General features: G+C 48.6%; 1 protein-coding gene across 1 annotated transcript in view; it reads right to left on the reverse strand.

Moving 5' to 3' along the window:
• The window catches only part of TAF11 (TAF11 RNA polymerase II, TATA box binding protein (TBP)-associated factor, 28kDa), a 19995-nt gene extending 5677 nt beyond the window's left edge, over positions 1 to 14318 (reverse strand). Inside the window, exon 1 of the mRNA XM_009888322.1 lies at positions 14262 to 14318. Within this exon, the coding sequence (XP_009886624.1) occupies positions 14262 to 14318 (57 nt within the window). The remainder of the gene's footprint in view (positions 1 to 14261) is intronic.
• Between the last annotated feature and the right edge of the window lie 646 nt (positions 14319 to 14964).

Genomic DNA, 14964 nt, shown 5'->3' on the forward strand with positions numbered 1-14964 from the left:
GGGGATGGGTTGAGAGGTTACAGCGAGCTGTGGTGGATGTGGGGCGCACTGGGGCTGTGAGGATGGGCTGGGGGAGCCCTGAGGGTTTGGTGCTGCCCGTGGGACGAGGGGTGAGAGGAGGCCGGTGGTGGAGCCCCACGGGCTCGTGTGCCCCAAGGCGAGGAGCGGCAGGGCCCGGCGGGCTGGGAGAGGAGAGGAGGCTGTCTGGAGCGGGCGCTTCCAGGGCTGGGTGCTGCCCGGTGGTGGCGTGTCCCCCAGGGATCCAACTGCTGCGGGCGACGGGGTTGTGGATGCCGTGGACTGGTGTAACTGGGAAAATGTGATGTGTTTGGAGGAGGGCTCCGGGTCAGGGTGCTAGCCGAGGCTGCTGACTCTGAAGCTAGGACGTGCGTAGGTTCCCACGGCGAGGAATGCTGCTGGATGCATTTCCTGGGGCAGATGTGCAGCCGGGTGTTCGGCAAGGCGTCCTCTCCCGGCTCTTGCTCCACACACGCTCGCCCTTCCTCAGTCATTTTCATGGCTTGCAGTAATACTCCTCTGCTGCGGGTCTCGGGTCGGCTGTGCTGGGGGCTGCACAAGCAGATGGAGGGCAGAGTCGTTTGCTTTTTCAGCATTTCAAGTACTGTGCTATGTGATTTGCTCTGTTTTGAAGCTCTTAGACCTTTGTTAGTTTTTTTCTCCTCCCCTTTTTTTCGGCATCTCCTAAGCAAACCACTTGCTGGTGTGTTTCTTGAGTTGCAGCTTTTTGCCATTTCAGCTTCTCTGCTGGAAATGCTGCTGCTCCTGTTCCCTGAGAAACTGGTTTATATTGGGGCAGGAGGAGGAGATTTGAGTCCAGCGCTGAGTGATGCTGTCACTGTGTGGCTTGGCTATTTAGAAGGATATGACTTGCCCGTTTGTGGCCACATTTGATCCACTTTTCCTTTCGCATAACCTTATCAGAGCTCCGCTGTTGCACATTGAGCTGAACGGCAGAGACCCGCTGACACGGAGAGCTTGCGCTTTCCCGATGCGAACATTTGCTTCTCTGAAATGTAAATCTGCTCTTGGGTCAAACTTTATTCTTCTCTTTTAATATATTAAACACTCTGAGCCCTTGTTTTGAGTGGGAAATTGCTCAGACCACTTCAGGCTTGTCTGCGTTAGAAGATGGATGTACTTGCAGGGTGTTTAGATAAAGTGGAGAGGGCCAGTGAGTTAAATACACACCACGAGTGTTATCAGCCTCTTGTTCTAACAGCTCTGCCGCGCTTTCCAACAACGTGTGGTGATGACGGCGACCTTTTTCCCCCCCGGTAAGACAATGGCTTGTGGTTCCAGCTGATTTGTGGAGTGGGCAGGCTGTTTGACGGCTGATCAGTTAGTGTGATTTTTCACGTGTACACGTGGTTTTGTGTGCAGACGTGTATCTGAAGGATGGTGGTTGTCACAGCTGTCATTCATAGCTTCTGTGTTCATTAACTCGGCTGTCTTAAACGTCTGTCAGTTGACGCTATAACAATCCCTTTCTCCCACCAAGCTTCCCAATCCCTGAACCCTTTTCTCCCAGCTGCTGCGTTACAGTCAGACTTTTTGCATGTTTACGAGAGCGCTTCTCGTTCTGGAAGCGCGTTGGTGTCCCCAGCATGTTGGGAGTCATTGCAGCGCATCGCTACCTTGCTGTCTGAAATCTGCAGCAGTGTCCCTGCAGTTACGAGACTTTGCCTGCGCACCCCGCGTGGATCGTGACCTCCGTACCGCGTTTGTACGAGCAGATGCTGCGGTCTTCCTCCATCTCAGCGTGGCACTGCCCGTGAGGATCGTCCGCTTTTACCTGCCATCACCTCTCGCAGACTGGCACTGGGGTTCCCAGGAGCTCGGGGGCTGTGGTGTGCGCGGCTGCAGCACTGGGAAGCAGGGGAATCGTTCAAGGGCTTGGGTGCTGCAGTGATTGACGCGTGTTAGATATCGAAAATGGACTTTAAACCATTTAGAGGCTTTCTGATTGTTTCCAGTGCGCTCTCAACTTGTTGGGCTTTTACTTTGGGTTAAATGACTCCATGTGAGAAGACTTGTGCTTGTTTTATAGTGAGGAGGTTTTTATGGGAAACAGCTGCTGAATTTACCTGTGCGGAGAGGCTGACAATTAGTTGTTTGAGGAGCAGCTGGGACAAGCTGGGCAGTGTTCAAAACTGTTGTTTTCTGTAGTGTGGGTTTAATCTTAAGTGATTGCTTAGCGTCCTGGTGTGGCTGTGAGATGGCTCTAAGACACACAAGCTCTGCGGAAAGGTTTATTATAGTAGCAAACATACTCTTTTGTGTCCCCTTAGTATAGCAGCCAAACACTGGATTTGGGGGGTTTAGTTTCAGAAAAAAGTAGCCAGACTGAGTTTCAAAGTGGCCTTATCGTAGCAGAGAAGAGATTTGGATTGTTGTTTTCTGTGTGTGCGTGTCACCCTGTGTCTGCTGCGGTCTGTTTTCACTCTGCAAAGTGTGAAATTAGCTCTTGCTCCTGGTGTCTTGCCTGATTACTGACTTCTCTGCTCATCTCTCGAGGTGCGCGATTCCTCCGGAGCACCTTCGCCTGTGGTTTCCCTGCTTCCCGGGGGCAGGGAGGATGCGCAATCAGTTCTCTGCAGCAGGCATGGTATTTAATTATAGCTAACTTTACTTTGAAAGCAGTACAGAAAGGCAACTTCAAGGGTTTGGAAACAGGGAATGTGAAATATTGTCTGCCTGACACTTCACGGAAAGTTGAAGATTGGCAAATTAAAGGGACCTGATGTTGTGGGAGGAGGGAGGAAGGGCAGAGGTGTCAGAAAAGAGTCTGCGCAGTGTCGTCCCCCCCAACCCCTGCCTTCCCCGGACTGCAGCATCCCAAGGTGTGCAACAGGTCATGAACAACTTTGGAATAACTTTAAAGGTGAAGGGTTTTCTCTTAAATCTTATTCCTGATTTTTTTTTTTTTTTCCTAATCATGATAAAATACATTTTCTAAATTAAAAACAGTAAATAAGGATTGGACGTGTGCCCAGAGAAAGTCACGGTGCCAATTAAGTAGAAGCATTAATGGAAGTAGCAAGTTGATGGAGAAGGGTAAGGTGCTTCAGTTGGTGGCTAACTTTTTATCAAGGCTCTGCAGTGCAGGAAAGCTGCTTAAATAATAGATGTCTTCAGTGCTGGTGGGTAAAGAAATCACAACAGAGGTATTGGAGCAAGGATTTAGTTTTTTGTACGTATGATAAAGCTGTATCTGGGAGAATTTAGGTGACAAAGCTTTGTCATTGAGATTTGGAAGTATTTAGAAAAGGGGGTAAGACCGCTTTTATCCTTGCTCAGAAGTGGGTCCTGCCGCAAGCCTCTGGCGAAATGGCCTCGTGCCTTTTCTAAGGGCCGAACAGGATTTCTTAGTTGGGCACCTGTAAAAAGCATCTCTGACGCCCATGCGATTGCTTCGCAAAACCGCGGTCAGCCTGCGAGAGGAGAGGGTGGCCAGAGCTGCGGGGGTAGGCGTCTGCATCAGCTGGAGAGAAAAGACAGGTTACTTACGTTTTAGGGATGTGTGTGGTGTGGGAAACTATCTTTGCACCGCCAGAACACGGGAACTTTTCTAATTAACGGTTTCTTACCCCTTGGTTGTGGTGGAGAAACCTGTCCACAGTCAGTTCTATACATTTCATGTTTTCCCTTCCTCTAACAATTTTTGGCAGCCTTCCTCTTTTTGCACGGGGATGTTGATTCCCGGTCCTGCTGAAGCTGCTCACCTATTCAGAGGTGTCTCCTGATAAGGGACCTGCTGAGCTGTCCTCCGCCCCCTGAAGCTCATCCCAAAACCCCGGTCGTAGACGCTTGGCTGGGCTGGCAGAGCTCCCGTGTTCCTTCCTCCATCTGATTTCGGGTCTCTTTGGTGTCAGCACCGTATTTAGTTCCTATTTTTTAAGTCTCACTGTTTGGACGACCTGTTCTTGAGAGACCACTTTCCCTTCTGAGGTGCCGGTCGCAGCTTTTTCTGTGCAGTTCTGCAACGTTTCAGACATCTCAGAAATGAAGTTTGGAATTAGGTACAAAGCAGGCATTTCCTGGAAAACGCGGTGTGTTTGTGGGCACGGTGCGGGGAGCTGCATTCCCGCTGTTACACCTGGTAAGCGTTTGTGTTGGGCTGGGGGACGGGTCTGAGCTGGGACACTAATCCTTTTGTGCTTTTTATTTTTTTTTAAAGAAAGCGAGCAAATGCTGATCTGTAAAGTCATAGAGGATTCCCCTGGCCATAAATTCTGTGGAACATGGTGTTTTATCACGTAAACTTAACTGCCCACCGTGTTTATTATAATTTAAATGTGAACTTTGTCAAGGTCTGAGGCTTTTGCTCTTCCTGCTTGGATCACTGGGCTGAGCCCTCTGGGTGTGAGACGGGCACAAACTCCAAACGGAATCACCGATTTCTGCAGGTAAGCAGGAAGCAAGACGTGGTAGACGTGATAAGCCAAACGAGAAGGAGACGCAGAGATAGAATTAAAGATAAAGTCTCTCCCTGGGGGGGATGAACGTGTAACACTAAAAGTATTAGGCAGGAAAATAAACCCCAGTGGAAAGCTTATGTGCATAAGGGAAGGCAAACGGCAGGTTGAGGTGACAAGAAGGATGTGGGGAGGGTGAGAAGCAGGAGAGGAGAGGGAGAGCGGTTTCTGGCTTTTGCCAAAGCAGATGGTGGGGCTTACAAAGAGGTGGTGCCTTGCCAGGGTTGGGGGGGGCTTGGCTTCGTGCTGCGTGCGCGCAGCCTCCGGGATCTGCTCACGTATTGTGGTCGTTGGGATCCGTGCGGGGCCGGGAGACCTGCTGGAAGCCCGGTCCAGGACTGTCACCCTCATCTCCGCTCCTTCATCCTCCCCTGGCTGCTCCGTTTGCAGAACATACCTCATACGGCACCGGCAAAAGCGTTTCTCGTAGATCAGTGAGCATCTAGAGATAATATCAATGTATGCACAGCTTAATGCTGATAAGTTAAAAACAAGTCCAGAAAGCGTAAAAGCTTTGTGAATCCATGAGGTTTCTTGGGGTTTAGGGGACACTTCTGCATAGAGGCGGCAGAATTTGGATATTTTTGGGGTTGTTTTTTTTTTTTTTGCTGCTTCACTGTGCAGTTAAAGGCAGGAAGCAACAAAACAGTCTGCGGCCTGAAATATCAAGCTGCATTCAGTAGGTTTTGCCAGTAGCAGTAAGGGATGAATTGTATTAAAGCCAAATTTCCAGAAAAAGCTTTTTATTTTCATCTATTGATGTGAAAAGACTGGATCTTTGTTGACGAGAGGGGAAACTGAGGCTGTCGTTGAGCCCCAGATTGTATATGGAATCTTCTGTACGTGTATCGAAGAGAAACTTCTGCTGTGAATTAGGACTTTTTTGTATACATGTGTTGTGGGAAAGGGTTCAGTTGTTGCTTCACAGAAGCCACAGCAAGTGTTCTAGTCAATTTGCAGCAGTTATTACTGGTGAGTATTTGGTTTGGTTTAGGAAATGACATGGTAATGGCCGAACACTTAAAGTCGCTTCCAATAGTCCAAATGTGGTCAGAGTCAGAAAAAATTATTTCTATTTAAAAAAAGTGGGGTTTCGTATTTGTTCTTGTGCAGCTGGGTGATTTAAAGAGATGATTTGTTAGTGCTGCCCGTTCTCCCGGTGGTCTCGGAGTCCGGCTGGAACCTCTCTGCCTCTCTCTCCATCAGGAAGGGACGTCCCGCGCCGAGGGTGCAGCTTAGTGGGGGCAAAGCGGAATCGCCCCGTCCGTAGGGAGGATGAGCTGGATTGCACCTACCCGTGCGCAGGTGTATTGTTACCGCATCGGAGGCGCCCAGGCCTTGTGATTAAGTGGCGAGTCCCGCAGCGTTTGGCGGAGATAGTGGCAGGGAGCAGCCGCTGGGCTCCAAGGTCCAAACCTCCAGGATCGTGTAAAAGTGCAAAAGAAATATTTCCCTCTCTTCCCCTTCCCCCGTGGAAAGGAAATCGCTCTCGGTGCGGTCTCATAAAACAGAGCTGTGTTAGAAATCATTGCCGGGTCTTTCCCTCTTCTTGGTGCTGTGATGAATAATCTCGCCCACTTTTAAACTGTCTTCTGTTCCACACCCTGCCGTGCAAACAGCAAAGCAGGACAGATCTCTCTTTAATTAGATACCTGAACGCTGGTATTGCTGAGAGTATTAGTGCTACAGGCATTAGGTGTGCACCGGCTCTTTTTCTGTGAATTGTTTTCTAAGCACTTTTTAAATAATTCAGGAAGGCTGCAATTATTGGCAGTGACTCTTAAGCGTTTTCTATCTGTGTGATCTTCTAATTCAGCTTTGGAACACTTTATTTGCTTGCTTTGGTCAGCATGATTCTGTGATTAGGGTTGTGTCTGGGGAGGATGGGGTTTTTTTTTTCTTGCTGTGGGCCCTCGGACAAGTCACGTTAGCTGTGTCCTGCTTTGCTCCCCTAAGCCACGGACACTACCTGTTCTCCTCTCTAGAGGAGGACTCGGGTTTTATGTAGCACCCAGGGCTTGCTCGGCGCGCACGTGGAAACTGTTGTGTGGGTGGATTCCCCTTCCGTGAAACTCCCTTGGGAGAGAGTTCTCCCGCGTCCTTCCAGACATGCTGTGTGCAGTCCGAGGTTTCCATGCCGTGCGACCCGGCGCTGCCCGGTTTGGTTGGCAGAAGAGGCAGTTGGAGGTTGAAGGGAGGTGCAGCGGTGCTGTGCGGGGCGCGTAGGCGCTGGATTAAATGGGTGAGCAGATGTGAATCCATCGAAGTGGCGCAGCCTTCGAGCAAAATGCTCCGAGCGCAGCATGTCGGATAGGAATCTCTCTGTGAACTCTGAGTACGAGTGCCTTAACTGTGTGTAGGCAGTGACGCAGAGCCGCTGTGACTAACAGCGTTGGCTCTAACGTTGGCTCTGTAACACAGGTGGGTGTCCAGGCTGGGGCGAATTCTTCTGGCTATTGACTTCCCATCAGTCTTTACCCACGTGCCGAGTCCTCCGATGTCCTGGGACTCACTCTCTTGGGAGTGCCAACGTGTTCATGTCAGACAGAGGGTGAGAACACATTAGCTTAATTTGTGCTTTGCGAGTTTCTCAGCAGGGTGTTCTGAAGTGCCAAACGGGTTTTTGGAAGCATCCGTATGCTTATACGGGTGACCTCCGATACTCCGTGGGCTGAGGCGTGGTGTGAGGAGCGTTAGGTGGGTCAGGTTGTGTTGAGGATATCAAGAACCAAGCCAGTTATCGCTTGCTGCCAGATGCCGGGATTGAAATGGGTGCAGTATCCCCGTGCATCGCAAGGGGCCGGGGACAGGAGCAGACGGAGGAGGCAGTGCTCCCAGGGTGCTTTTTCCAATTGCTAGGTTACGCTCCTTCCCAGGAGCATCATTTTACAGCTCTTAGCATTCGCAGGGCTCACGGAAGGTTTGTGCTCTGCCCCATCATGGGAGGAACAGTGAAATGCATCCATGACATGCCGTGTACTTATTTTCCATGCCCTGAACAAGACTGGCTCCAGAGCTGGCTGGAGTGTCCTAAACAGCTGTAAGAAGCCCAAGGACTGAGAAGGTGGTTGTGTTTGGGGTGCCCGCGGGAGCGGTTTGAGCCAGGCACTGATGGGTTGGTTAAAATGCCAGCTGCCGTCTTGAAATTTGCATCCCGAAGACTTTAGTGCTCGCTTTATTGGTGCTGGAATTAGTGGCTGCGTGCAGCACGTTTGCGCCGGGGGATTTCTTTGTGTTTACCTTGATGGCAGAGTGGATGCTCGTGAGACTTGAGTGGACTGAGTGGATGTTTGTGAGATTCCCTGATGGCTTTTTGATGTGTATACCCCCACTTCTTATCCTGCCACTGAGCTGCGTGGAGGAATTTGAGGACCCAAACCACAGCTATGCATGTAAACAAATACGGGATATTTGAGCAATGAGATACTGACGTTTCCACAGCTTTGTTCCCCTCTACTTCTGTCTGCAGTCCCGAAGCTGAAGAAATGTCACTGCAGATTTGAGGACATCCAGAGTGCTCTGTGTTCCGAAGGCAGAGTTCAGCTGGACGCCGAATGTTTAACAAACGGGTTTTGGCACTTAATAGTGAAATGTGAAGGTTACAACTAAGCGTGTCTAGCGGTTAGTTGCTGAGAGCGGTGGTCTCGTCCTCCCCCATCTTCTTTCCCTGATACTCATTGGAGTTGTTGCGTGGCCGTGCCAGAGTGAATCACTCCAGCTGGCAGATCGAACAGAAAACTTTTGTTTCGTGAGGCTGCACAGTCCCCTGGACCCGACGGGGGGGAAATGGCAGAAACCTGCAGGTGACGGTACGGGGGAGCAGGATCTCCCCTTCCCTTCTCTTCTGCTGGCGGAGCGGTTGTCCTGCTGCAGCCCTCTGCGTGCAGTAATTCCTGTCTGCAGTGGGACTGCCTGAACAGCCCGTGTTTATGGGAGTGGAGCTGCTCGGCTCGGTGACACGGGTCCAACGCTGCTCTGGCTGATTAAGGCTGTTTGGCAGAGAACGGAACTTTCTAAAGATGAATGTATGAAACAGCGTTTGATGTATTAGGAGCAGCTGAGCCAAGAAACAGTGTTCATCCAGCGGCTTGGGGTTGGTTTTTTTTTTTTTAATATAATGCATTGTTTTAGTGAGATTGTGGGCAAAGCAAGCAGGATATAAAAGACACAAGTGAAAGATGTGATACAGAAGAGAGGTAATACATGCCGATTACACCCGCGTTCATCCCAAACCAAAGGGGAAAGCCCTCTCCCAGCTGCACTTGGCCAAGGATAAGACAAGTTCCTGGAGGCTGAGCTCCTTCCATCGCAGCGCCCGGAGGGGCCGCTTTGCTGGCCAGCAGCAGATAACGGGTGTTAATGCCTCAACTCCCACGTGAGCCCATTGCCTTTCGCGAGGAGCTTACGCTGAGCTGAATTCAGCCTGCGTGTGCAGCTCGTTGTGGGGACCTGACGAAGACGATCCTTCTGCCTGTGTGGAGAGCGCTCGGCATCTGGTGGGTGCTCGAGCTTTCCGATGGGCGCTCTGCTGAGCTTTCCCAGCACGTCCCTGGTCCTCCAGGATGTGCCATCTCCCACTCCTCTGCTCTTTTCCACTCCACAGATGCAGCTGCATCTCAGTAACGCTCTGGCTAACGGGAATTGTTTCAAGGTGAAGTGTCCTCTTGGAACGAAGAAGGTGCATTTCAGAGAGGGTGATGGCCATTTCCTCTTGTTGTGGACACCAGGTACCAGGTCCTGTCCGATGCTGAGATGGCACTGTCACTGTCCCAGAGAGCTCATTCTGGAATACAGCTTAGTCATGGAAATGAGATAAATCCTATTTCACAGAAACTGGTAAAAATAAAACTGTTGAGGATTGATTTGTTTCTATAGCAACAGCCTGGAGAAGCTAATACAGCTGCTCTCTGCAGAAGGGAGAAAAACATGAATTGAAATGTTAGTCCACCTGGGACTGTAGCTGTCAGCAAAAGAAAGATCTTCGATAGACTGATGAAGGGGTAAAATGCTTAATTAAAGACGGAGGGCAGGAAGATGTGAGCTGTGTTTGGAAAGAAATTGGTGCCGGAGTGTGTGAACGTGCCCCCTCTCCTGCACAAAACCTGGAGAGCCTCCTCGGAGCTATTTGTGTGTTATTTCCCAGAAGATTGCTTTCTGAACTTGCCTGCCGCCCTCTCCCGGGTGAGGAAATGCCCTGCTCCACGCGAGGCAGTGCTTTAACGCCGTCCAGTACCTCGGTGCTCATCTTGTCAAGTGCGCATTTTTAAACCTGAATTTAAAATGACTTTCTGTCCTGCAGTGAATCACCGTGGCTGGCTTGAGAACTGTGCATGGTTTATCAGGGAATCTCTTTGTTGCATGGAGAGATGCACTGGAGACGGCCTGTGGGAAGTTGGGATGAATATCTGAGCTAAGCTTTCTTGATTACCCTTTAACTCAAACTGGATATGGAGCTGGATGCTCCATACCAGCATGTGCCAGGGCAGAGTTTTCTCTGGATGTTTGTATCCTGGGAGAAAATCCAGCCTTCTGGATAAGGTGCTGGACTTTAAAACTGTTTTAATCTATAGCGTGTAGATTTGTGTAGGTTTTTACCTTACTTTTTCTTAAACCAAGAATTTTAGCAGACCCTGGTACATACAGTGGGGTTATGGTGGCTGTGTCCCCCCCATGGTTAGTAAAGGTGAACTTCTTAAATATTTAGGAGACCCTGAGATGCCAAGTGCTCAGACCACGTGTATATGCGTACGTTCTTGATGACGCATCCCGCCTTGCATGGCTGTTAAGTGTTTTGGATTAAAATCGGTATAAACATCTGAAACTAGCAGGATGTTAATGAAATTACAGAAGTTGATTTTAAAACAGGAATGTGTGTGGAAGGCTTTTACCGGGCTCTGCGAGAGACTCTGTTATTTAGCTTAAGGAAAGACAGAGATTGACTTCATGTTATTTAGGTTTGGTAAACGCAGACAAAAAAATTTCCTTGTTATTTAAACACATGGTTTCTTTTAAAGGGAAATTAAATTTAAAAATAAACCTCAAGCTTTTTCCAGCTAAAAGGAAGTGTCTGTAGCGCTGCATACTAACGATGCAAGAACACAACCTTGTCTGAAAGTGAGTGCCATAAATATTATGTAAATACATTATCTCATTAGATTTATATCTAATCCCGTTGCCTGCTGTTTTTCAGACTCTTGGGCCAAACAAGGCTGAAGATGTCATAGGTGATCTTTCAAATCTAATATTGAAGTGGGTTGGAAATTAGGTGAAATGACTTTTGTCTCATCCTAATTAAGACACTATGAGAAATCCTTTCAAGTTTGGCATCACAAAGTAAATTGCCTGGTTTTAAAATGTAATCCGATTAAAGCAGCCTAGTGCCTGGTAAAGTTTGAAGCCTGCCCGTGCAATGATACAGATGGGCTCCCCCGACCCTTCCTTACTGCTCTTCATTTCAGAAATCAGCACAATTTTTTTTTTTAGGAAGCAGGAACAGGATTATCGTAAAGCCTTGAACTCTGCAGACTTCAAAGCTTTGCATTTGGGTCTTGGTTCTGTTGCAGGGGTTGTGAAGTCCATCAGATGACTTAAACAAGAGACTATGTCCCGTGGACTTGGGGGTTTTTTTTTTTTTGGCTAGTACTTCTTTCCAGTGTATTTTCAAACCACGGTTTCTTGCTGCACAGCGTTAAGTCTGACAAAGTGTTGGCTGTCACGTAAGGGACGGTTAAGTGACCTCGATTCTTCCTGTGATCCCCGTGGATGACTTCTGGTTGTCTTGGAGTGTCGTTAGTAACTCCCTTTGCGTGATTTAAAATTACTTGCATTCACCTCATGAGGTTGGGCTCTCTTTACAGCCTGGTTTCAGCCTGGTGGAGTCTGAAGCCATATGTCTGAACTGCTATGGCTCATCTCCATTGAGTTAGGACCAGCTGAAAACACAGGGAACTTGGAGGACGCGCGTAATTAGTGCTGGATTCGGCATTTTGGAAAGATTTCCTTTAACCTCAACCGGAATTATTTCACAGAAAGAGCGAAACAGGATGCGTCCTTGACATTCCTTTTCGCTGAAAATAAAGACCTAAAAAGAAGAGAATTGGTTTAAAAAAAAAAAAAAAGCCCAAACTGCTGTCTTTCTGATTGTCCAAGTTGGAAGACGTCATTCGAAGACGGCGTTCGGTGTCTGTGCTGAGGTTAGCGCTGGAAACCGCTGGGCTGCGGGGGAGCTGCTGTAAGGAGTCCAGCCCGGCTTCCCCGTCCAGCCCAGCGCCGAGAGCCTGGAGATGCTCTAGGTCCTAAGTACGACTTCAGAGTGACTCAGAAGAGAGGCAAGTCGCTGTTTGCTTTGGTCTTCTCATTCTTAACCACCATTATAGTGCCTGGAGTTTCATCCTCGTGAACCCGGTGTTTCTAACCCGACCTGCTCTCGTTAGGGGTTAATGATTTCCCGTGTCCCGCCGTGCCGGGCGGCGCAGCGCGGGCTCTGCTGCGGGCGCGTTGGTCAGTGTCGTCTGGGAGCAGTTTTTCAGATGCAAAGATAAACGGGTGGATGTCAGCTCTTGAGCTGCGGTGGACAAATAGAAGAAATTTGAATCTCGAAGTGAAATTTGGAATGTTAAGCGTTGCATTTAAACTGTGTGTTCATGAATATATAGTACAGTGGGTTTTTTTTCTTGTTCATTGACCTTAACCGCTTCACAAGACTTGAGTTTTCAGACTCTGAAATTATCTTAGTTTGAGGTAATTATCAGTTTGGGTTTTCTCCACAACCTGCTCATGCTTGACATGCTTTTTCTTCTAAATTCCTCAGGAAAGTTGGGTACAATTTAATGGTCTTCCGTGCTGCTCCAAGACAGCTATGCAGAGTTACTGTCTGAGAAAAGGAGTTTGTGCTTTCCACCTCAAAAGCCGTCACCGTCGGTGGTGGGTGAGCTTTTGAAGCCATCTGAAACGCCTTAGGATCTTGGTAGTTATATGGGTATAAGTTGTTACAGCTGAGATATAATTATTTGCCGGGATAGAGTTGCAATGACCCTGAAATTGTTTGAAGTACGGGAGAGCTTTATCCCCGCATAAGTTTATAATTTAGTAGTCTGACTTGCATATATATATATACATTCCTCCTGTACATTAAAAATGTTAGGCTGGGAAAGGCTCTGCCACTAAAAGCGCCTCCTGGCTTGGAGAACTGCATTTAACAAAGAAAAAGCCCAGAACTGTTTCTGTATGCTTTCAAGTAAGCGGGCAGAAATATTTTAAGGGTTTTGGAGCATATTATCATATGTTTTGTACATTCCCCAAAGAAAATGTGTTTTTTTTTCCTGGTGAGGAAAAATGCTGTTTGAGGCCGGCTCGTCATCTTGGGGAAAATCAAATCTGGCAAGTGGATAAAAACAGAGCTGGAAGCTTAAGGTGTACAGTGAAATGTGTGGGAAAGCGCTCTCTTTGCTGCCGGTTCTGTTATTTATTCAGTTTACCAGTGTTCGGGATATCTTTGCCAGCTCTCGGAGGAGCGGTACCTGCCCGTCTGCCTTTCCCACAGCTCTTCACCAGCACTCAGCAGGGAAAGGACCTTTGCATTTAATACATATCGTTTGGCTGGCTGACTTACACGCTCATATTTTTCAGCTCTGACCTTATCTCTGTTCTACAGATAGCGTAGACAAGCAATGACAACTTTATAGGAGCTATCTCAAGATTTGGAAATAATTTACTGCCTCGGCCGTTTGCTCTCGTGCCCGTTTTTTAACGGGCCAGATTTCGCTGATGCTGCTAGGGTAAAAGGATGTCCTGTTTCATTTCCATCCTACTTTTCTTAAGCTTTATTAAGAACTGTTGTCTTAAGTTAATGCTTTCTCTGTTTGCTTGACGCATACCAAGAACGAGCAGGAGCTTATCGCAGTGCTCTTTGAACGTGACCGCTCAGGTGTGTCCTTAATGTCCCCATCCAGGCCACCGCAGGGTCAATATTCTGTTCGCCTTCTCACTGTCTTTGCTCTCTCGTTTCCCTGTTACTTGCTCTTTGGGCATCCAATTAAGAAGCTCATCAAGAAAGAATTTCATCTGGAGTCAGTGCAGTGGTATGTAGTTGCCTTGTTTGTGTCCCACATTGTTGCCAGTTAATTTCTTGCTCGGACGTGTCTTTCTTTAGCCTTTGGGGACTTCTGATTAAGCCGGAGCGCTGGGATTTGATACAGGCTTAAATTGAGCTGTGTGGGTGAAACGGCTTGACTGCTGATGTGGGTTGTGTTGAAGGGCAAAGCCTGCTCCAAATGCTTAAGTGGAAGCTTTGTGGTGGCTCTTAATTCTCCAGTCCCATGTTCCCTTCCTTGAGGGCCTCTTCTCCCATCCCACTGCATTTGGTCTTCGGTATCGGAGCGACTAATTTCCTTTTTACTTAAGCTTAACGTTTCTCCCCGCTTGTCTTGATGTGCTGGGATGGGCGCCCTGCGAGTCTCGCCCGAAGGCGTGCGGGGTCTCCCCCTGCGTGTGCGGTGCCCTCTCCCGCTGTCGGAACAATTAAACACTCAATGCCAGCGTAAAGTCAAAGCCTTCGTGTCACTGATCTTGGCAGTGTCACGAGGGAAATGGGATGTCGTATGAGTCTCCGTCTCATTTTTTTCAATCTCCCTGAGGCGAAAGTGCACTCTAGATGCAGTTATCGGTACAAAATAATTGCGTTTGCTTTTTAATTGGTGTAGGGACGGGGTAATTCAGTCTCTGAATCTTTGTTTTCTCTGCCTCTGCTTTACTTGGCCTATTTACCTGTTTCTCAACTGCTCCAGGTCGGGCACAGGCGCCGCTGTTCAGCCTTTCGGGCATCGGTTCGAGGCAGCAACCGGTTGGAAAAGGAAGAACCGGTTTGCGGTGGAAGCGAGCGGGCTGGCGTGGTTTGAGGCTGATAAGGCATGAAGTGGAGATGGCTTTGCCGAGGCTGGAGGGCACGGTGGCCAAAGGGAGCGTCTGAGCTTGGCTGGCGTGGGCTGGAGCGGGGAGAGGGCAGGTCTCCTGAGCAGTCCGCTTGGCGCTGCGGGAGGGAGACACGTCGATTTTTCTCTGTATGGAGCGTATCGAAGACTTAACCATATTTAAATAAAGTATCACCTTTTCTATATGCTTCTAGGTACAAGGTTCCCTGTGAGAAATCCCAAATTCCCACCGAGACGCGTATTGGATCAGGGCGCTGTGGGTGCCGGGAAAAAAAATAGTAATTGTGACTTGTTCTGATCCTGTTGATTTCATCTGACGATGAACATGTAGCTGTTTCGCCGAGTAGACAGCTAGCAGAGAGTGACACATTTTCTGCCATCCTGAAACACTTAATTGGTGCATCAATTCCCCCCGTACAGGGGGAATGACAGGCAGTGGGAATGAAATGTGCTCTGCCAGAGTGGGGTTTTTTGTACAAGTTCCTTTTGGCAACGTTTTTACTCCAAACTCGGACCTTTTGTGTGTCTGTCAAAAGGAA

The sequence above is a fragment of the Charadrius vociferus genome, unplaced genomic scaffold (assembly GCF_000708025.1).
Source record: "Charadrius vociferus isolate BGI_N301 unplaced genomic scaffold, ASM70802v2 scaffold266, whole genome shotgun sequence".
In the NCBI taxonomy this organism is placed as follows: Eukaryota; Metazoa; Chordata; class Aves; order Charadriiformes; family Charadriidae; genus Charadrius; species Charadrius vociferus.